The sequence below is a fragment of the Leucoraja erinacea genome, unplaced genomic scaffold, assembly GCF_028641065.1.
Source record: "Leucoraja erinacea ecotype New England unplaced genomic scaffold, Leri_hhj_1 Leri_472S, whole genome shotgun sequence".
Taxonomy (NCBI): domain Eukaryota; kingdom Metazoa; phylum Chordata; class Chondrichthyes; order Rajiformes; family Rajidae; genus Leucoraja; species Leucoraja erinaceus.
In genome coordinates, this window is record NW_026576373.1 from 17,815 (window position 1) to 41,147 (window position 23,333).

General features: G+C 44.9%; 1 protein-coding gene across 1 annotated transcript; it reads right to left on the bottom strand.

The window, feature by feature from the left end:
• Positions 1-1,411: 1,411 nt before the first annotated feature.
• LOC129693914 (uncharacterized) lies at positions 1,412-22,503 on the bottom strand. Its single transcript, XM_055630648.1, has 6 exons — positions 21,116-22,503; positions 20,993-21,038; positions 20,476-20,677; positions 16,679-16,810; positions 2,730-2,889; positions 1,412-2,645 (listed from the first exon to the last, which is right to left on the bottom strand). The coding sequence occupies exons 1-6, from the start codon at positions 21,123-21,125 to the stop codon at positions 2,416-2,418; spliced, it is 780 nt and encodes a 259-aa protein (XP_055486623.1). The 5' UTR covers positions 21,126-22,503; the 3' UTR covers positions 1,412-2,415.
• Positions 22,504-23,333: the final 830 nt, after the last annotated feature.

Below are 23,333 nucleotides of genomic sequence, written 5' to 3' on the forward strand. Positions count from 1 at the left end.
CGCGGCAATTGCCATAGGGCAAATATCTCCAAGTTTTGCGCGATAATGACACTAAGCCCTGCGCGGGGGCAGTGGTTAGCCTGAGAGCGAAGGAATGCTAGGAGACTGCAAGCGTGATCTTGGATAGGATGGCGGCTGTATGTGAGGGCAAATGCTTGTGGCCAGTGCCAGTATAATGTGGATAAGGGGAAGGTTATCCCATTTTGGTGGCCAAAAAAAAAACGGACGAGCTCGAAAGACAGACTATGATCCTATAGATGGTGGTTCCCGGGATTGGGAAAATGGGGAGGAGAGTGCAGCTGCTGCCTTTGTAGTGTCTCGCGTACACCAGTCATTGTAAATGGCTAGGCATTCAGGCCTTGCAGCCAGGCAGTAAAGCAAGCGAATGGATATGTGGCTTTCATTCATGCAAAAAGATTTTTGAGTATAGAGCAGCAGACGCGACGACGGTTCTAATGCAAGTGTACAGGGTCTTGCTTTACGTGAGACCACACCTGGAGTATTGACGTACAGTTCTTGCGTATCTCCTAATCTGAGAAAGCCGACATTATTGCTATAGAGGGGCTAAGTCACAGAGAAGGCTTCAGCCAGACTAGATTCTGGGATGTCAGGATGTTTCTGCACAGAAATGACTGCGATAGACTTGGTCTTATACTCTCAGACTTTAGGGCATGCGAAGGGATCTATATAGAAATATACGAAAATATATTAAGGGGGTAGCGACAGGCCCCTAGACATGCAGGAAGATTGTTCTCCGATGTTGGCGGAAGTCAGGACAAGGAAGTCCCAGCTTAAGGATATAGGGGCGAAATGGAGAAAATAACATTTAAAAACCGAGATGCGAAGAACATTTTACAAGGAGTAGATGGTGAAGCTCTGGAACTCCTCTGCACCAGAGAGCGTAAAGTTGGGCAGATTCATGCGGATATTAAACGAGGAATTTAGATGTGCACCGACACTGTGTGGCCTAAGCGCCGGATCAGCCAGGGTATGGCAGAGAAGCGCACTGGTAAAGAGCGCATACGTGCAGTTAGCATGATCAGCCATGATCATATGATGGCCCGCATGTGGTGCAGGCCCGAAGGGCCGCATTAGCCTCACTCCTTGTCACCCAATTTCTATGCAAATCATGGAATATTTAGTTTCCAAATCACAAGCCCTTCCTGCAACCATAGTTTCACTAGACTCGCCAACACAATCATACTTCTAAGGTGCGTCTTACCCGCACTCATAAGCTCATCCACCTTTCTTTACAATGTCTCTCAGCCATTAAAATAATGTACATTTAAGAAACATACTCTATGACCCTCTTATTCTCGGTTTATTCCTTTTTTATTCTGTCTCCTCTTCGTGTCCGATGTGACCTTCCCTTTTCCTGCCTTCCGCATCATGGCTTGTGTCAATAGAAGTGAATCTTGTCAATTTGAATGATCATGCTCAGTGAAAAGACAATGGCAAGAGGAAGAAGCATAAGTAAGGTTTAGGACAAGACCTTTGGGGAATATAAAGAAAGCAAGAACTAATTAGGGAACTAGGTATATGACATGCCTGGACACTTGGTAGATGGAATTCAAATTTGGCTTGGCCAAATAAGGCAGACAGTAGTGGTGGAGGGGTGTTATTGTGGAATTGTGGTTGGGGAGGAAAGTTGTTAAACGATACAGCAGAATGTAGATCAGTTGGAAAAATGGGCAGAGAAATGGCAGCCAAAGTTCAATCCAGACATATGTTACATTTGGGAGATGAAATGTAAGAGAAGAGTAGACATGACATGTCAGCACCATGAAGAGCATTGATGTACAGTGATCTTGGGATCCATGTCCATAGTTCCCTGACAGTGTGAACACACATAGATAGGGCAGTAAAGGTGTACAGCATACTAGCCTTCAACAGTCAGGGTGCTGAGGGTGAAAGTTGCCCAAGTCATGTTGCAGTTATATACAACTTTGGTTTTGCTGCTTTTGTAGTATTGTGTGATGTTCCAGCCACTCGATTAACAGAAAGCTGTGGAGTCTTGTGAGAGGGTGCACAAGGTGAGGCAACCTGATGAAAGTGTTTAAAACAATTAGCCGCATAGTCAGGGTAGACAGTCCGAACCTTTTTCCCCAAAGTGGAAATGTCAAGGTCTAGAGGCAGAGCTTTAAGCTGAGTGGGACAAAGTTGAAAGAAGTTGTGTGGGGCATGTTTTTTATCCATAGCATTGTGACTATCTGGAACATGCTGCCAGGGGTGGTGGTGGAAGCAGATATGGCAGCAATGTTTAAAAGGCATTTAACAAACGCAGGGATCAGAGGGATATAGACCGTGTGCAGGCAGATGGGATTAGTTAGACTGACATCATGTTAATCAGCACACATATGGTGGGCCGAAGGGCCTGTTCCTGTGCTGTATTCTTCTTTGTTCACTGTTATGTATTCAATCACAGTTTGTCTGGGTATTAATAGGAGGAACATCCAAGAAACCAGAACATTTGCAAGTTCCAGGAATAGTGGATGATTGGACCTTTGCTGTCATAATATCTTTACTCCCGACACAACAGATTATTACCTTCTGCTGCAGGGGCTTGTATTCATAAATCCACGCATGGTTCTTCTCCTTTATCGCTAACTTTTCAAACTTGGTCCCAATCACAACCCTGTGACCACCTGGAAGAGACATTTGATTGATATTAGTATTTCGCTACCACAGAACAACGAGAAATATTACACTGATCAAAAGAAAGCACCTACATTTCTGTGCTGCGATGGTCTGTAATTCCTGAAAATGCTTCATTTTATCCCCACTGATGTTTTCCACAGTGATCATGTCAAAAATGAAAGCAACTCCGTGAATGGCATTTCCCGGAATTACTGGATACTCTTCAGGAAAGGTCGGATTGAAATCGTGCAGCTGAATTAGACAAGGAATTAGACAAGGAAGAAGTGGTTACAATGAGAGCTACAAGAACACTGATCCTCACAGTTCAATAGCACTGAGGTTGATGCTGACTGGATGTAACTGTCCTGCCAGACACAACCCATTCACCCCCTTCAAACATCTACTGACATCCACGTGGATACATTGCTCACTCTTGGTTTGTTATCAGTGGGGTCTCTCTGTATCAGACAAACTCCACCTGCAAATGTTGCTCTGCCTAGTGGTCATTATCCATTTCCTTCCCTTGTGAGTTACCTCTGGCCCGAAGAGCAGATTTGGAGTTTGCTCTGAGCTCCTCAGTATTCAGTCCATTACTCTGTACCTTACACCTGCGTAAATATAGGGGGCCTGGTAACAAAGTTTGCAGACTATTCAGTAATTGTCCCTGTGTGGATGAAAGTTTCAGATCACAGGATGATATAGATAATTGGTCAGTCAGCAAAAAAATGTAACATTGAATTTGTGCCAGTGTGAGCAGTTGGTTGTGTGTCTCAGTAATCTGGTGAGAAGTGTAGGTACAATGTCTATGCTTGTGGCTGATATAAAGCCAGATGAGGGGATGCAGGAGGCTTCTGGTGTATGGAGTAAGTGAACAGGCAAGAACATGGCAGATGGAATACAAGGTGGGAAAATGTGAGGTCTTCATAGCAAAAGGATTTGAGTATAAGAGCAGGGAGGTTCTACTGCAGTTGTACAGGGTCTTGGTGAGACCACACCTGGAGTATTGCGTACAGTTTTGGTCTCCTAATCTGAGGAAAGACATTCTTGCTATAGAGGGAGTACAGAGAAGGTTCACCAGACTGATTCCTGGGATGGCAGGACTTTCATATGAAGAAAGACTGGATAGACTCGGCTTGCACACGCTAGAATTTAGAAGATTGAGGGGGGATCTTATAGAAACTTACAAAATTCTTAAGGGGTTGGGCAGGCTAGATGCAGGAAGATTATTCCCGATGTTGGGGAAGTCCAGAACTAGGGGTCACAGTTTAAGGATAAGAAGGAAGTCTTTTAGGACCGATATGAGAGCGGTGAATCTGTGGAATTCTCTGCCACAGTAGGTAGTTGAGGCCAGTTCATTGGCTATATTTAAGAGGGAGTTAGATGCGGCCCTTGTGGCTAAAGGGATCAGGGGGTATGGAGAGAAGGCAGGGATGGGATACTGAGTTGGATGATCAGCCATGATCATATTGAATGGCGGTGCAGGCTCAAAGGGCCGAATGGCCTACTCCTGCACCTATTTTCTATGTTTCTATGTTTCTTTGCGGCACAAATAGCAAGGTAGAGTAAACGGTGAGATCAGCTTTTCCAGGTTTACAAAACATGGAACAGTTCAGTATAGCACAGGAGAAGACCCTTCATCCCACAATGTCTGTGATGGGCATGATGCAAAGATCCATATCCCTCTATTCCCTGCGTATTGACGTGCCCATCTAAAAGCCTCTCAAATGCCACTATCGTATCAGAATGGTAAAACATTCCAGGCACTCACAACACCCGGTGTATAAAAAACGCCCCTCAGTGTAAGAAAAAGTGTTAAAATGCTCAAATGGGGCAAGGCCAACTTTGAGGGTTTGAGAGGAGGTCTTGTTCAAGTTGACTGGAGCAGGTTATTTGAGGGGAAAGGAACATCAGCCCAGTAGGATTTTGTAAGTGTGCAGACAAAAGTTCAGGACATGTACGTCCCTGTTAGAATGAAGGGCAAGGCAGACAACCGTGAGGAAGCTTGGCTGACGAGAGAATTTGAAGCATTGGTCAAGAATAAGGACACATGGGACAGGTATAGGCAACTTGGATCAGGTGTATCCCTGGAGGAGTTTCAGAAACTAAGGAGTAAACTGAAAAAGGAAATCAGCAAAAAATGGCCAGGAGATAGATCTGCCAGATAGCATTAAGGAAAATCCCAAGTGGATTTATAAATATATAACGGGGAAAAGATAGATATAGATATGCCATTTATTGTCACTATACATGTACAGTGAAACTGAAAGCTGCTCGTACTCAGTGCATACATACAATTTATCACAAAAAACAAGAAACAGAAAAAAAACAAAAAAAAAAAACAGAAGGGAGATGGGGGGGGGGGGGGGATAGGTGCACAAATTCTGCGGCGCTACATACATATATACATATATACAGATGGAAGTCCGTGTTGGGCGGTGTAGTCAGTGCATGTGTGAATTTGAATTTATAGTAGATATAATTCTCGGAAAGCAACTATTCCTGAGTCTGTTTGTCCTGGATTTGATGCACCTATAGCGCCTTCCAGAGGGCAGCAGGTCGAACAGTCCAAACGCAGGATGGGAGCTGTCTTTGATGATCTTCTTTACCCTGCTAAGGCAGCGGGAGGTGTAGATGTCCATCAGGGAGGGGAGAGGGCAGCCAATGATCCTCTGCGCTGTCCTGGTTACCCTCTGAAGCCTCTCCCTGTCTGCCATGGTGCAGCTGCCATACCATGCTGTAATGCAGTATGTCAGCAGGCTCTCGATGGACGAGCGGTAGAAGGTCAGCAGCAGGTTAGAGTCCAGGTTGTGCTTCCTGAGGACCCTCAGGAAGTGCAGCCGCTGCTGAGCCTTCTTGATGACCGCTGTCGTGTTGTCCGTCCAGGAGATGTCAGCAGCGATATGGACGCCGAGAAACCGGAAGGTGTTGACCCTCTCCACACACCAAAGGGTAACCAGAGAGTGGGACCTCTCGGGAATCAAAGCGGTCACATCTGTGTGGAGCCACAGGAGATGGGCAAGGTCATCAATGAGTTTTTCTCCTCTGTATTTATCGAGGAGAAAGACAGAAAGACAGAGAAACTTGGGACAGTCAGTGGAAGTGTCTGGAGAGCAGTCAGTGATACCGTCAAAGAAATCCTGAAGGTGTAATTGTTTTTTACTTTTTACTTTTATCAATTGCTCCATTAGCTTCCCCCACCACCGTCAGGCTAACTGGTTCCCTGTTTTCTCTCTCCCGCCTTACTGAAAAAGTAACATGTAATTGTTATATGGTTGTATGGTTATATGATATGAAGGTGGACAAATGTCCAGGGCCTGATCAGATATATCCGAGGGCATTGTGGGGAACTAGAGAGGAAATTGCAAGAGCCCTGGTTGAAATTCATGCCGTCTTTAAATACAGGGGAGGTGCCGGAAGACTGGAGGGAAGTAAATGTGCCTCTATTCAAGAAGGACTCCAGGGAAAATAATGGGAACTATAGGCCAGTGAGCTTAACATCTGTAGTCGGGAAATTACTGGAGAGTATTCTAAGGGGTAGGATATACCGGCATTTGGATGGCCAAGAGCTGATATGGGACAGCATGGTTTTGTACGTGGGAGGTCGTGTCTCATCAACCTGATTTCGATTTTTGAAGATGTGACCAAAAAGGTCATCTGAGGAATAGTTGATGGAATTTATTACAGAGAAATATATAGACATATGAGGTATTGCACTTTGGGAAGTTTAACTTGGGCAGGACCTACATGGTGAATGGTGGGGCTCTGGGTAGTGTTGTGGAGCAGAGAGATCTAAGAGTGCAGGTGGATGGTTCCGTGAAGGTTGAGTCGCAGGTAGATCAGGTGGTCAAAAAGGCTTTTGGAACATTGGCATTCATTGGTCAGAGTACTGAGTATAAACGTTGGAAGGCCATGTTACATAAAAACATAGAAAATAGGTGCAGAAGCCAGCATTCATTGTGATCATGGCTGATCATCCCCTATCAATGACCCGTGCCTGCCTTCCCCCCATATCCCTTGACTCCACTAGCCCCTAGAGCTCTATCTAACTCTCTCTTAAATCCATCCAGTGATTTGGCCTACACTGCGCTCGGTGGCAGGGAATTCCATAAATTCACAACTCTCTTAGTGTGAAATTTTTTTTTCTCACCTCAGTCTTAAATGACCTCCCCTTTAATCTAAGACTGTGGCCCCTGGTTCTGGACTCGCCCAACATTGGGAACATTTTTCCTGCATCTAGCTTGTCTAGTCCTTTTATAAATTTATATGTTTCTATAAGAACCACCCCTCATCCTTCTAAACTCCAGTGAAGGCCTAGTCTTTTCAATCTTTCCTCATATGACAGTCCCGCCATCCCAGGGATCAATCTCGTGAACCTACGCTGCACTGCCCCAATCACAAGGATGTCCTACCTCAAATTAGGAGACCAAAACTGTACGCAATACTCCAGATGTGGTCTCACCAGAGCCCTATACAACTGCAGAAGAACCTCTTTACTCCTATACTGAAATCCTCTTGTTATGAAGGCCAACATTCCATTAGCTTTCTTCACTGCCTGCTGTACCTGCAAGCCAACTTTCAGTGACTGGCGTACAAGGCCACCAAGGTCTCGCTGCAACTCCCCCTTACCTAACCTAACCCCATTGAGATAATAATCTGCCCCCTTGTTTTTGCCGCCAAAGTGGATAACCTCACATTTATCTATATTATACTGCATCTGCCACGCATCTGCCCACTCACTCAACTTGTCCAGGTCACACTGCAACCTCCTAACATCCTCTTCACAGTTCACTCTGCCACCCAGCTTTGTGTCATCTGCAAACTTGCTAGTGTTGCTCCTAATTCCCTCTTCCCACTCATTAATATACAGTTTATGGTAAACAGTTGCGGCCCCAACACCGAGCCTTGCGGCACTCCACTCGCCACTGCCTGCCATTCTGAAAATGATCCGTTTACTCCTACTCTATGCTTCCGGTTTGCCAACCAATTTTCTATCCATGTCAACATCTAACCCCCAATACCATGTGCTATCATTTTAGTCACCAGTCTCCCGTGCGTGACCTTATCAAAGGCTTTCTGAAAGTCTAGATACACTACATCCACTGGCACCCCTTCATCCATTTTACTTGTCACGCCCTCAAAAAATTCCAGAAGATTAGTCAAGCATGATTTCCCTTTCATAAATCCATGTTGACTTGGACTAATCCTTTTACTGCTATCCAAATGCCCCATTATTACCTCTTTAATAATTGACTCCAGCATCTTTCCCACCACCGAAGTCAGGCTAACTGGTCTGTAATTCCCCGTTTTCTCTCTCGCTCCTTTCTTGAAAAGTGGGATAATATTAACTATAATCCACAGGAACTCATCCTGAATCTATTGAACATTGGAAAATGATCACTAATGCGTCCACTATTTCTAGAGCCACTTCCCCAAGGACCCTGGGATGCAGACCATCAGGCCTACGGGATTTATCATCCTTCAGTCCCATTAGCCTACCCAATACTATTTCTCGCCTAATGCACATTTCTTTCAGTTCCTCTACCCCCTTAGATCCTCTGTCCTTCAGTACATCTGGGAGATTGTTTGTGTCTTCCTTAGTGAAGACAGATCCGAAGTACCTATTCAACTCTTCTGCTATTTCCTTGTTGCCCATAATAATTTCACCCGTGTCTGCCTTCAAGGGACCCATATTTGACTTTGTTACTCTTTTTCCCTTAACATATCGAAAGAAGCTTAGACTGCCCTTCTTTATATTCCTGGCCAGCTTCCCTTCGTACTTCATCTTTTCAGCCCATATTGCCCGTTTTGTTTCCTTCTGATGTCCTATGAAAGTTTCTCTGGCTTCTGGCTACTCTTGGCTGTGTTATACATCTTTTCTTTTAGTTTTATTCTATCCCTCACTTCTCTTGTCAGCCACGGTTGCCTCCTACTCCCCTTAGAATCTTTCTTCCTTTTCGGAATGAAATGATCCTGCGTCTTCCGGATTATGCCTAGAAATTCCTGCCGTTGCTGTTCCACCGTAATTTCAGCTAGGATCCCTTTCCAGGATCAGCATTTGTATACAACTTTGGTGGGACTGCATTTAGAGTATTGTATTCAGTTCTGGGCACCATGTTATAGGAAAGATGTTGTCAAGCTGGAAAGGGTACAGAGAAGATTTACAAGGATAGACAGTAGACAATAGGTGCAGTAGTAGGCCATTCGGCCCATCAAGCCAGCACCGCCATTCAATGTGATCATGGCTGATCATCCACAATCAGTACCCCGTTCCTGCCTTCTCCCCATATCCCCTGACTCTGCTATCCGTAAGAGCCCTATCTAGCGCTCTCTTGAAAGTATCTAGAGGACCGGCTTTCACCGCCCTCTGAGGCAGAGAATTCCACAGACTCACAACTCTCTGTGAGAAAAAATGTTTCCTCATTTACGTTCTAAATGACTTAGCCCTTTATCTTAAACTTGGAATCTCATATAGATAGGGTGGTAAAGAAAGCTTTTGGTACGCTAGCCTTTATAAATCAGAGCATTGAGTATAGAAGCTGGGATGTAATGTTAAAATTGTACAAGGCATTGGTGAGACCAAATCTGGAGTATGGTGTACAATTTTGGTCGCCCAGTTATAGGAAGGATGTCAACAAAATAGAGAGAGTACAGAGGAGATTTACTAGAATGTTGCCTGGGTTTCAACAACTAAGTTACAGAGATAGGTTGAATAAGTTAGGTCTTTATTCGCTGGAGCGCAGAAGGTTAAGGGGGGACCTGATAGAGGTCTTTAAAATGATGAGAGGGATAGACAGAGTTGATGTGGACAAGCTTTTCCCTTTGAGAATAGGGAAGATTCAAACAAGAGGACATGACTTCAGAATTAAGGGACAGAAGTTTAGAGGTAATATGAGGGGGAACTTCTTTACGCAGAGAGTGGTGGCGGTATGGAATGAGCTCCCAGTGGAAGTGGTGGAGGCAGGTTCATTGGTATCATTTAAAAATAAATTGGATAGGCATATGGATGAGAAGGGAATGGAGGGTTATGGTACGAGTGCAGGCAGGTGGGACTAAGGGGAAAAAAAAATTTGTTCGGCATGGACTTGTAGGGCCGAGATGGCCTGTTTCCGTGCTGTAATTGTTATATGGTTATATGGTTATAAACTGTGGCCCCTGGTTCTGGACTCCCCCAAGAGCAGGAACATGTTTCCTGCCTCGAGTGTGTCCAAACCCTTAATCTATTAAATTAAAAGTATCATCTTGACCACTTCCTGTTTGCACTGTGCTTTCATTTTACAAAAAACGCTATGACATATGGATGTGATTTTCTGGCCACCTTTCTCAGAGTCCTCCTCCGCTGCGCAGGCCCCGAGGATTTTTCCCATCGATGAAAAATAAAAGACTTATCAATGTTTAAAAAAACTTCAGATTCTCTCTCCTGTCAATCACCGCCATAAAGGCCACGTTCCTTCCGGTGGGAGGGGGGTGGGACTATAAACCCGGAAGGGTGGGCGTGACTCAGTCTGTCTGCAAGATGGAGAGGGAGAGGTCATGACTCTCTGTCTGACCTGGGAAACTACAGAACACTGTGAGTATGCAATGTACTTGAATAAATGCTTTGTTAGCCCTTAATGAAAATGAAATGAGTTGTTTATATAATCATATAACAATTACAGCACGGAAACAGGCCATCTCGGCCCTTCTAGTCCGTGCCGGACACTTATTCTCCCCTAGTCCCATCTACCTGCACTCAGACCATAACCGTCGATTACTTTCCCGTCCATATACCTATCCAATTTATTTTTAAATTATAAAATCGAACCTGCCTCCATCACTTCCACTGGAAGCGCATTCCACACAGCTACCACTCTCTGAGTAAAGAAGTTCCCCCTCATGTTACCCCTAAACTTCTGCCCCTTAATTCTTAAGTCATGTCCTCTTGTTTGAATCTTCCCTACTCTCAATGGGAAAAACTTATCCACGTCAACTCTGTCTATCCCTCTCATCATTTTAAAGACCTCTATCAAGTCCCCCCTTAACCTTCTGCGCTCCAAATAATATAAAGACCTAACTTGTTCAACCTTTCTCTGTAACTTAGTTGCTGAAACCCAGGCAACATTCTAGTAAATCTCCTCTGTACTCTCTCTATTTTGTTGACATTCTTCCTATAATTATGCGACCAAAATTGTACACCATACTCCAGAATTGGTCTCACCAATGCCTTGTACAATTTTAACATTACAACCCAACTTCTATACCCAATGCTCTGATTTATAAAGGTAAGCACTCCAAAAGCTTTCTTTACCACCCTATCTACATGAGATTCCACCTTCAGGGAACTATGCAGTTATTCCTAGATCCCTCTGTTCAACTGCATCCCTCAATTAGCTACCATTTACCATGTGCGTCCTATTTTGATTTGTCCTGCCAAGATGTAGCACTTCACACTTATCAGCATTAAACTCCATCTGCCATCTTTCAGCCCATTCTTCCAAATGGTCTAAATCTCTCTGTAGACTTTGGAAATCTACTTCATTATCCACCTATCTTAGTATCATCTGCATACTTACTATGGCCTGCCCGGTGCTTGAAACTGCAATGGCAATGGAAATGAAGTGAAAATGCAATCTGTTTGGCTTGAGCCTGCCCTGTGCTTAAAACTGCAATGGCAATGGAAATAAAGTGAACATGCAATGTGCTGTTTGGCTAGAGCCGGCCCTGTGCTTGAAAGTACAATGGCAATGGAAATGATGTGAAAATGCAATCAGCTGTTTGACTTTAGCCTGCCCTGTGTTTGAAAGTGCAAAGGCAATGGAAATTAAATGAAAATGCAATCCACTGTTTGGCTTGGCCTGCCCTGTGCTTGAAACTGCAATGACAATGGAAGTGAAATTTACTAGAATGTTGCCTGGGTTTCAGCAACTAAGTTACAGAGAAAGGTTGAACAAGTTAGGGCTTTATTCTTTGGAGCGCAGAAGGTTAAGGGGGGACTTGATAGAGGTTTTTAAAATGATGAGAGGGATAGACAGAGTTGACGTGGAAAAGCTTTTCCCACTGAGAGTAGGGAAGATTCAAACAAGGGGACATGACATGAGAATTAAGGGACTGAAGTTTAGGGGTAACATGAGGGGGAACTTCTTTACTCAGAGAGTGGTAGCTGTGTGGAATGAGCTTCCAGTGAAGGTGGTGGAGGCAGGTTCGTTTTTATCATTTAAAAATAAATTGGATAGTTATATGGATGGGAAGGGAATGGAGGGTTATGGTCTGAGCGCAGGTATATGGGACTAGGGGAGATTATGTGTTCGGCACGGACTAGAAAGGTCGAGATGGCCTGTTTCCGTGCTGTAATTGTTATATGGTTATATGGTTATATGGAAATGAAAATGCAATGAGCTATTCAGCCTGCCCTATGCTAGAAACTGCAATGCAATTGGAAATGAAATGAAATGAGTTGTTCGGCCTGCCTGAAGCCACTAATATCGGCCCACAAGGCCCTTATTAGCTGAGAAACCAGTCCCTTTTGCCCAAAATGCCCCTATTAGCCCAGGAGGAGCATTTTGGCCCAAAAGGCCCGTACCAGGCCAGGAAAGTTCAGAAAAAGTGCCTTTCACTGAGATTCCACTCAGATTGTTTTAAAGGCCCCCTTAGGTGCCGCTATTTCATCTTTTATGATTGACTCCATTATCTTTCCCACCACCAATGTCAGGCTAACTGATCTATAATTTCCTATTTTCTCTCTCCCGCCTTTCTTAAAAAGTAACATGTAATTGTTATATGGTTAGATGGTTATATGGAATGAACTGATCTTAGGAATGAACTGATCCTGCACCTTTTGTATTATTCCCAGAAATACCTGCCATTGTTGTTCCACTGTCATCCCAACTAGGGTATCTTTCCAGAACTAGAGTTTGTGAGCTATACGGAGAGGTTGAGTAGGCTGGAACTCTGTTCCATGGAGCACAGAATGTGGGGAGATACAAACATACAAAACAGGTGCAGGAGTATGTCCTTCGGCCATTCAATATGATCATGGCTGATCATCCAACTCAGTATCCTGTACCTGCCTTCTCTCCATACCCCCTGATCCCTTTAGCCACAAGGGCCACATCTAACTCCCTCTTAAATCTAGCCTATGAACTGACCTCAACTACCTTCTGTGGCAGAGAATTCCAGAGATTTGTGAAAAATGTTTTTCTCATCTCGGTCCTAAAAGATTTCCCCCTTATCTTTAAACCGTAATCCCTTGTTCTGGACTTCCCCAACATCTGGAACAATCTTCCTGCATCTAGCCTGTCCAACCCCTTAAGAATTTTGTAGTTTCTATAAGATCCCCCCTCAATCTTCTAAATTTTAGCGAGTACAAGCCGAGTCTATCCAGTCCTTCTTCATATGAAAGTCCTGACATCCCAGGAATCAGTCTGGTGAACCTTCTCTGTACTCCCTTCTATGGCAAGAATGTATTTACTCAGATTAGGACACTAAAACTGTACGCAATACTCCAGGTGTGTCTCACCAAGACCCTGTACAACTGTAGTAGAACCTCCCTGCTCCTATACTCTATAGATCTTATAGAGGAGTATAAAATCGTGAGAGGAATATATCTGGCAGATGCACAGATTCTCATGCTTAGAATAGATGTATCAAGGACCAGAGGACATAGGTTTATGGTGAAGGGGGGAAAGATTTAATAGGAATCTAAGGGATACATTTGTCACACAAAGGGTGGTGGGTGTATGGAACGAGCTGCCAGAGGAGATAGTTGAGGCTTGGACTATCCCAACATTTAAGAAACTGTTAGACAGGTACATGGATAGGACAGGTTTGGAGGGATATGGGCAAAACGTGGGCAGGTGGGACTAGTGTAGAGGGGACTTGTTGGCTGGTGTGGGGAATATGGGCCAAAGGGCCTGTTTCCACACTGTGGTTCTTTGACACATCTCCTTTCAACATTGCTCCTTTCATCTTAAGATGTGACCTCGAGACTTTGACATTTCCACCTTGGGGAAAAGGTTCTGACCATCCTATCTATGTCTCTCATCATTTTATACACTTCTACTGTATCTGGAAAACTCCTCTCCAATAGCTTCAAATCAGTGAATTGATTTTAAATTCACTGATTTGGGGCTGACCAACCTATACTTCCCTTTACTTCTCTTCTTAATCAGAGCTTGTTGCACAGAAGGATCGGGATCCAAGTGTATAACTCCTGAGCTTGACAACATCTTTCCATAACATGTATATAGAGTAGTAAAGGAGGCATATGGTGTGCTTTCTTTCATCGGACAGGGTATTGAGTGTAAGAGTCAGGAAGTCACAATGCACCTTTATAGGACTTTGGTCACACTGCATTTGGAGTATTGGGTGCAGTTCTGGTCATCTGAATGTAGGAAGGATTTGTAGCTTTGGAAATGGCACAGGGGAAGGTTTCTGGGATGCTGGGAACAGTGGCTGAATGGGAGATGCCAGAGAGTAATGGTGGGTGGCTGTTTGTCAGGTTGGAGGCAGGTGACTAGTGGGGTGCCTCAGGGATCTGTGTTGGGTCCACTGTTGTTTGTCATGTACATCAATGATTTGGATGATGGAGTGTAAATTGGATTAGTAAGTATGCAGATGATACTAAGATAGGTGGTGTTGTGGATAATGAAGTAGATTTCCAAAGTCTACAGAGAGATTTAGACCATTTGGAAGAATGGGCTGAAAGATGGCAAATGGAGTTTAATGCTGATAAGTGTGAGGTGCTACATCTTGGCAGGACAAATCAAAATAGGACGCACATGGTAAATGGTAGCGAATTGAGGAATACATTTGAACAGAGTGATCTAGGAATAACTGTGCATAGTTCCCTGAAGGTGGAATCTCATGTACATAGGGTGGTAAAGAAAGCTTTGGGTGTGCTAGCCTTTATAAATCCGAGCATTGAGTACAGAAGTTGGGATTTAATGTTAAAATTGTACAAGGCATTGGTGAGACCAATTCTGCAGTATGGTGTACAATTTTGGTCGCCCAATTATAGGAAGGATGTCAACAAAATAGAGAGAGTACAGAGGAGATTTATTAAAATGTTGCCTGGGTTTCAGCAACTAAGTTACAGAGAAAGGTTGAACAAGTTAGGTCTTTATTCTTTGGAGTGCTTAAGGTTAAGGGGGGACTTAGCGTTGATGTGGACAAGCTTTTCCCTTTGAGAATAGGGAAGATTCCAACAAGAGGACATGACTTCAGAATTAAGGGACAGAAGTTTAGGGGGAATATGAGGGGGAACTTCTTTACTCAGAGAGTGGTAACAGTGTGGAATGAGCTTCCAGTGGAAGTGGTGGAGGCAGGTTCATTGGTATAATTTAAAAATAAATTGGATAGGCATATGGATGAGAAGGGAATGGAGGGTTATGGTATGAGTGCAGGCAGGTGGGACTAAGGGGAAAAAAAAGTTGTTCGGCACGGACTTGTAGGGCCGAGATGTCCTGTTTCCGTGCTGTAATTGTTATATGGTTATATGGTTATATGGACTTGATAGAGGTCTTTAAAATGATGAGAGGGATAGACAGAGTTGACATCGATAAGCTTTTCCCATTGAGAGTAGGGAAGATTCAAACAAGAGGACATGACTTCAGAATTAAGGAACAGAAGTTTGGGGGTAACATGAGGGGGAACGTCTTTACTCAGAGAGTGGTTGCTGTGTGGAATGAGCTTCCAGTGGAAGTGGTGGAGTCAGGTTCGATTTTATCATTTAAAAATAAATTGGATAGTTATATAGATGGGAAAGGAATGGAGGGTTATGGTCTGAGTGCAGGTAGATGGGACTAGGGGAGAATAAGTGTTCGGCACGGACTTGTAGGGCCGAGATGGCCTGTTTCCGTGCTGTAATTGTTATATGGTTATAGTATATGGTTACTCCAGGACCAATCTCGGTCACCGTCTCTGTGTGTTACTCCAGGACCAATCTCTGTCACCGTCTCTGTGTGTTACTCCAGGACCAATCTCTGTCACCGTCTCTGTGTGTTACTCCAGGACCAATCTCTGTCACCGTCTCTGTGTGTTACTCCAGGACCAATCTCTGTCACCGTCTCTGTGTGTTACTCCAGGACCAATCTCGGTCACCGTCTCTGTGTGTTACTCCAGGACCAATCTCGGTCACTGCGTCCTTTATGTTATTTCAGGATTAATTTTACTTGGTGCTGTCTGTGGTTAAACTTGGCTTATTTCACGCCCTTTCCCCCGATGATTCATATCTATAACAATGTAAACTAGAATGATGGCACTTAATTAAAACCATTAAACCATGGTGCAGCGATAGAGTTGCTGCCTTACAATGCCAGGAACTCGGGTTCAATCCTGACCACGGGTGCTGTCTGTATAGAGTTTGTACATTCTCCCCGTGATTGTGTGGGTTTTCTCCGGGCGCTCCGGTTTCTTCACACATTCCAAAGACATGCGGGTTTGTAGGGTAATTGGCTTCTGTAAACTGTCCCTAGTGTGTGCAGGCTAGAACTAGTGTACAGGGTGGTTGCTATTCAGTGGGCCGAAGGGCCTAATTCCATGCTCTCTTTAAACGAAACTAAACATTGTAATCTAGAATGATGCCGCTTAATTAAAACCATTCAACCAGTAACATTGCAAGTATCATATGATTAGTGTATATAATAGTGTATGATGAGTGTAATTGTTACTAGAATGATATGATTTGTGTCATGTGATATATTCTATATCAGTCTCGTGAATATGTGAGTATGTGCAGTGTACATTTATAAAATAAAGACCCAAACTGGCAACAGCGTGGACTGAAAACCTGTGCATGTTTCTATCTACATGCTGAAGCTGTAATATCTTACAATATGGGAGAGCAATATCAGTGGATTGTACTCAAGAGTATTTGACAACAACATGAGCATCATCCAGTTCTTGACAACAGTCCATGTGACCGGGCAGCACTTCCTTCAAACAGTCACCGGGTGCATCACTTCAGATCACAGGTTTGTCTCTCACGGGGCTTGAATCTACATCTGAACCATATCTGACGTAGAAAGATGTTTCCCGGGCAGACCGGCAAATAAATGAGGAAACTCACGTTTGTTCCTATGGGAATTCTTCCCTCCAGTATCATGCGAAGAAGCACTTTCGGTTTCTGATACGGCTTCACCATTGCATTCCATCCGGCTGCATCCCAAAACTTTAACTTCGCCAACTTGTAGGTTCTCAGCTGTGAATGTTCAAAAAGACATACATCTTTGTCGATGGTGGAAAGGGTCAAGACCTTCAAATTCCTGGGCGTGCACATCTCTGAAGATCTTTCCTGGTCCGAGAACACTAATGCAATTATCAAGAAAGCTCATCAGCGCCTCTACTTCCTGAGAAGATTACGGAGAGTCGGTTTGTCAAGAAAGTTTCTCTCTAACTTCTACAGGTGCACAGTAGAGAGCATGCTGACCAGTTGCATCATGGCTTGGTTCAGCAATTTTAGCGCCCTGGAGAGGAAAAGACTACAAAAAGTAGTAAGCAATGCCCAGTCCATCATCAGCTCTGACCTTCCTTCCGTCGAGGGGATTTATCACAGTCGCTGCCTCAAAAAGGCTGGCGGTATCATCAAAGACCCACACCATCCTGGCCACACACTCATCTCCCTGCTACCTTCAGGTAGAAGGTACAGGAGCCTGAAGACTGCAACAACCAGGTTCAGGAATAGCTACTTCCCCACAGCCATCAGGCTATTAAACCTGGCTCGGACAAAACTCTGATTATTAATAACCACTTTCTGTTATTTGCATTTTATCAGTTTACTTATTCATGTATGTATATATTTATATCATGGTATATGTTAAAATTGTACAAGGCATTGGTGAGACCAAATCTGGAGTATGGTGTACAATTTTGGTTGCCCAATTATAGGAAGGATGTCAACAAAATAGAGAGAGTACAGAGGAGATTTACTAGAATGTTGCCTGGGTTTCAACAACTAAGTTACAGAGATAGGTTGAATAAGTTAGGTCTTTATTCTCTGGAGCGCAGGTTAAGGGGGGACCTGATAGAGGTCTTTAAAATGATGAGAGGGATAGACAGAGTTGATGTGGACAAGCTTTTCCCTTTGAGAATAGGGAAGATTCAAACAAGAGGACATGACTTCAGAATTAAGGGACAGAAGTTTAGGGGTAATATGAGGGGGAAATTCTTTACGCAGAGAGTGGTGGCGGTGTGGAATGAGCTCCCAGTGGAAGTGGTGGAGGCAGGTTCATTGGTATCATTTAAAAATAAATTGGATAGGCATATGGATGAGAAGGGAATGGAGGGTTATGGTACGAGTGCAGGCAGGTGGGACTAAGGGGAAAAAGATTTGTTCGGCATGGACTTGTAGGGCCGAGATGGCCTGTTTCTGTGCTGTAATTGTTATATGGTTATATGGACACACTTATCTGTTTTGTTGTAAATGCCTGCTATGTTCTGTGTGCTTAAGCAAAGCAAGAATTTCATTGTCCTAAACAGGGACACATGACAATAAACTCACTTGAACTTGATCTGTCCAGCATTATTTGTGGAGAATTAAGCGCCGTTAGGAAATGGGGAGATGCAACAAGACCTGGGTGTCATGGCACACCAGTCATTGAAAGTAGGTATGCAGGTGCAGCAGGCAGTGAAGAAAGCGAATGGTATGTTAGCATTCAATGCAAAATGATTTGAGTATAGGAGCAGGGAGGTTCTACTGCAGTTGTACAGGGTCTTGGTCAGACCACATCTGGAGTATTGCGTACAGTTTTGGTATCCAAATCTGAGGAAAGACATTCTTGCCATAGAGGGAGTACAGAGAAGGTTCACCAGACTGATTCCTGGGATGTCAGGACTTTAATATGAAGAAAGACTGGATAGACTCGGCTTGTACTCGCTAGAATTTAGAAGATTGAGGGGGGTTCTTATAGAAATTTACAAAATTCTTAAGGGGTTGGACAAGCTAGATGCAGGAAGATTGTTCCCGATGTTGGGGAAGTACAGGACAAGGGGTCACAGTTTAAGGATAAAGGGGAAATCTTTTAGGACCGAGATGAGAAAAACATTTTTCACACAGAGAGTAGTGAATCTCGAACTCTCTGCCACAGAAGGTAGTTGAGGCCAGTTGATTGGCTATATTTAAAGGGGGAGTTAGATGTGGCCCTTGTGGCTAAAGGGATCAGGAGGTATGGAGAGAAGGCAGGTACAGGATACTGAGTTGGATGATCAGCCATGATCATATTGAATGGTGGTGCTGGCTCGAAGGGCCGAATGGCCTATTCCTGCACCTATTTTCTATGCTTCTATGTGCAATCCCTTCACAGCAGGATCCCATCAACAGCAACATAATGATCAACAGAATATCTGCTTTTGTGTAGGAAGGAACTGCAGATGCTGTTTAAAACGAAGATAGACACAAAAAGCTGGAGTGACTCAGTGGGACAGGTAGTATTCTGGCAGAGAAGGAATGGATGACGTTTCGGGTCGAGACCCTTCTTCAGACCAAAAGGGTCTCGACCCGAAACTTCACCTATTCCTTCTCTCCAGAGATGCTGCCTGACCCGCTGATTTACTCCAGCACTCTGTGACACGTCACCTATCCATGTTCTCCACAGATGCTGCCTGTCCCGCTGAGTTACTCCAGCACTCTGTGTCTATGTGCTTCTGTGTTGTGGGCTGATGGCTAAACCTTAACACTAGGACACAAACCTTGTTACCTGCCCTGTTCCCAGTGACGATGGGTCCCAGGGACATGGGGAGAATTCCCGGATGAGAACTGGAATTGGGTTTTACAATCGATCAGCAGACATTTGTTCTCAGTGAGTGAGTGGCTGTTATTCCCTATAAACATCCCAAGAGTCCAGTTGTCAGGTAAACCAGGGGGATAAAGAATGGGCGGTGATGTTGCCTCTCCAGCAAAGCAATCTGTGTGTGTATTAAATAACAAGAGTGTGGGTGTAGATCCATCTCTATATTATTGATCTGATCCATGCCCAGTTTCACTATATTGCTGACCCGATCCATGATCCAGGCCGGGTTTTCACAATGTCATCTTGTGGAAGGCAGCTTAGCTGGGTCAGTTACTCAGTTTAATAAGGAATGCAAAACTACATGTTTAAGAAATAACTGCAGATGCTAGAAAATCAAAGGTAGACAAAAAAATGCTGGAGAAACTCAGCGGGCGAGGCAGCATCTATGGAGAGAAGGAATAGGCGACGTTTCAGGTCGAGACTTCGTCAGACTCTGGAGAGAAGGAATAGGGTGATTTCACGAAAGGTCACTCGAGCGTAGATCCGCACCCACGTGACCGAAAATCTCAAGTGGAGTACATGCTATACATCCGGTAGATGTTAGTGAATGGGAAAACACGCACTTTCCCACCCGTTAAAAACATCGAAAACTGCCTGTTTTTGAGCTGCAATTTACTGTGCCAGTCGGGGTGACCGTGAGGCACAGCTACCTAAATTTACAGTCCAAAAAAAGATAGAAACTAAGGTAAATTAAAGAGGGAGCTGAAGGTGCCAATCCAGCGGAAGTGAACAGCGGACATTTGCCGTGGAGATTTAAAGGTCCAAAATATCGGGAATTATCGCGTTTGCTCGCTGAATTTCATCAAATGTAAGTCAATAATGCCTTACTTTTGATGAAATTCAGCGAGCAAACGCGACGGGTGGGAAAGTGCGTGTTTTCCCATTCACTAACATGTACCGGATGTATAGCATGTACTCCACTTGGGATTTTCGGTCACGTGGGTGCGGATCTACGCTCCAGTGACCTTTCGTGAAATCACCCTATAGGCGGCCTAAACTGCATGGAAGCTTTGATTTCGTCTCTGACAATGGATATTAAAGAACTTTATGAAGTTAAACGACTTTATAAAGTGGGTACCTCCTGTGTGAGAGAGTCGCCATTCATCCCGGTCGGGACACTTATCACGGTCCTCCCATCTGGATCCAGAGCCGAGAGGAAGGTGTTGATGATGGAAGATTTCCCAGCCGCTACCATTCCGTACAGCAGGATGTTGATGTAACCCTCATGCCCAGCGGGAAGGTTGTAGTTGATCAGGTAATCCTTCAGGTACTTCAGGTTCCTGCCAGAGAACAAGGAGGAGAGCGTTTACCAGGTGCCTGGGTGAAACACATGGACCAGATCATCACATTGTGTTTTGCTCACCGTTCCAACATCTACAAAGTGCTGGAGAAACTCAGCGGGTCAGGCAGCATCAGTGGAGCGAATGGCCAGGCAATATTTCGGATCAGTCTGAAGAAGGGTCCTGAACCAACATGTCGCCTGTTCATTCCCTGCACAGATGCTGCCTGAGCCGCTGTTTCTCTGGCACATTGTGTTTTGGCATCACATCTCACTGTGTCGGTCCTGAACACACTCTGCGATTGAGGCAACTTACCGCTCGTTCATTGGTGGATTGTGAACGCAGTCGTCCTTTGAATAATCTGAAATAGAAGTTAAAATAATTAATATGTATCTTTTTAATCTCGAGAGGGAGATCTCAGTACGAACGTGAACTGACCGCTTCCCATCCTGGTACAGTGTGTAACAAGAATAAGTGGCGATGAGCCGACAAATGGCGATGAGCTGACTGCGTCGCGACTAGAAATCCAAGTCTATGTTTCACTTCCACTTTGTGCGGGCTTTGTCATTGGTGGTTGAGCGAACGTGATGGTTATTTTTACACCACCTTCATTCTGCCCGGGCCCATCCCGTGTCTCTACCCACGTTAACCCGTCAAACTATTCCATTCCCCTTTCCAATTCCACGACCCGACACCTTCAGCAAGTAAACCGCTAGGATTGGGAGTTGAGTGGGTGAAGGAGGGAGAAGACTGGATGGGGTGTGAGTTCCTTGTCTGCTCACAGGCAGCTGTGAGTGAACACTTCACGCTAGTAATGAGAATCGCAGAGCCATCAGAGGCCATTCAGCCCGTTGTCCTGGTGCAGCTCCTGTTCAGCACCACACTTGATCTGTGCCCCCAACCCCATCAAGCCTCCACTGAGTGCACAACCAGGACCTTTGGGAGTTTCATTGCACTGTCCTGTCAGGTTCTTGGTCCGGATGAAAACTTGTATCCTCATCACTGCCTCTTATGAGTCTGCCAATTACTCCCTGATAATGGCTCATTAGTCACATGGAAGAGGTTCTCCATCCAAATGTGCCACCACTGTGAACCCCTGGATCAGCTCTTCTCTTCAGCATCTTTGCCCAACTCCTCCAATCCCTCCACCGAGTTGATGTTCCAGCTTGCAGGCAGCACCTTGGTCAACCACCCATGCCTTGCCCAGGACAAGAAGTCTTTCCCGTAGTGAGCCAGATGTGTTCACCAGGGAATGTGGATTATTTGGGATAGATGTTACATATAAAATTCGTAGAATGCACCATGAAAAGTGTGTTGGGTTGTGTAGATTGGTTTATGCATGCAACCAATCATATATAGGTTAGCATCACTAACCCCGCCTTACTGTATCATTTATTTACAGGTTGCATCACGGTTTGGTTTAGGAACAACTCTCCCCAAGATCGCAAGATTGCAGAGAGTTGTAGATGTAGCCCAGTCCATCACACACTCCACACTCCCCACCATTGTAGATGTAGCCCAGTCCCACACACACCACACTCCCCACCATTGTAGATGTAGCCCAGTCCATCACACACTCCACACTCCCCACCATTGTAGATGTAGCCCAGTCCATCACACACACCACACTCCCCACCATTGTAGATGTAGCCCAGTCCATCACACACACCACACTACCCACCATTGTAGATGTAGCCCAGTCCATCACACAGACCACACACCCCACCATTGTAGATGTAGCCCAGACCATCACACACACCACACTCCCCACCATTGTACATGTAGCCCAGTCCATCACACACACCACACTCCCCACCATTGTAGATGTAGCCGAGTCCATCACACACTCCGCACTCCCCACCATTGTAGATGTAGCCCCGTCCCCACCCACCACCCTCCCCACCATTGTAGATGTAGCCCACTCCAACACACACACCACACTCCCCACCATTGTAGATGTAGCCCAGTCCCACACACACCACACTCCCCACCATTGTAGATGTAGCCCAGTCCCACACAGACCACACTCCCCACCATTGTAGATGTAGCCCAGTCCATCACACACTCCACACTCCCCACCATTGTAGATGTAGCCCGGTCCATCACACACACTACACTCCCCACCATTGTAGATGTAGCCTAGTCCATCACACACTCCACACTCCCCACCATTGTAGATGTAGCCCAGTCCCACACAGACCACACTCCCCACCATTGTAGATGTAGCCCAGTCCCACACACACACCACACTCCCCACCATTGTAGATGTAGCCCAGTCCATCACACAGATCACACTCCCCACCATCGACTCCATCTAAACTTCACGCTGCCGAGGGAAAGCAGCCAACATGTTCCACCCTGGTCATTCTTTGTAGAACTCATGGACTTCATTGGCCACTACCAATTTCCATCCTGCACTCAAATTCACTTGGATCATCTCTGCCTCCATCCTCCCATTTCTTGATCTCACCGTGAGTCTGGTCTTGACCTGAAACGTCATCCATTCCTTTTCTCCATAGATGATGCCTGACCTGCTGAGTTACTCCAGCACTTTGTCTATTTCCAGTAATTCCTTCTTTTACCCACTGTGGTCCGGCAGAAGGTACAGAAGCTTGAAAGCGAGCACCACCGGATTCAGGAACAGCTTCTTCCACTC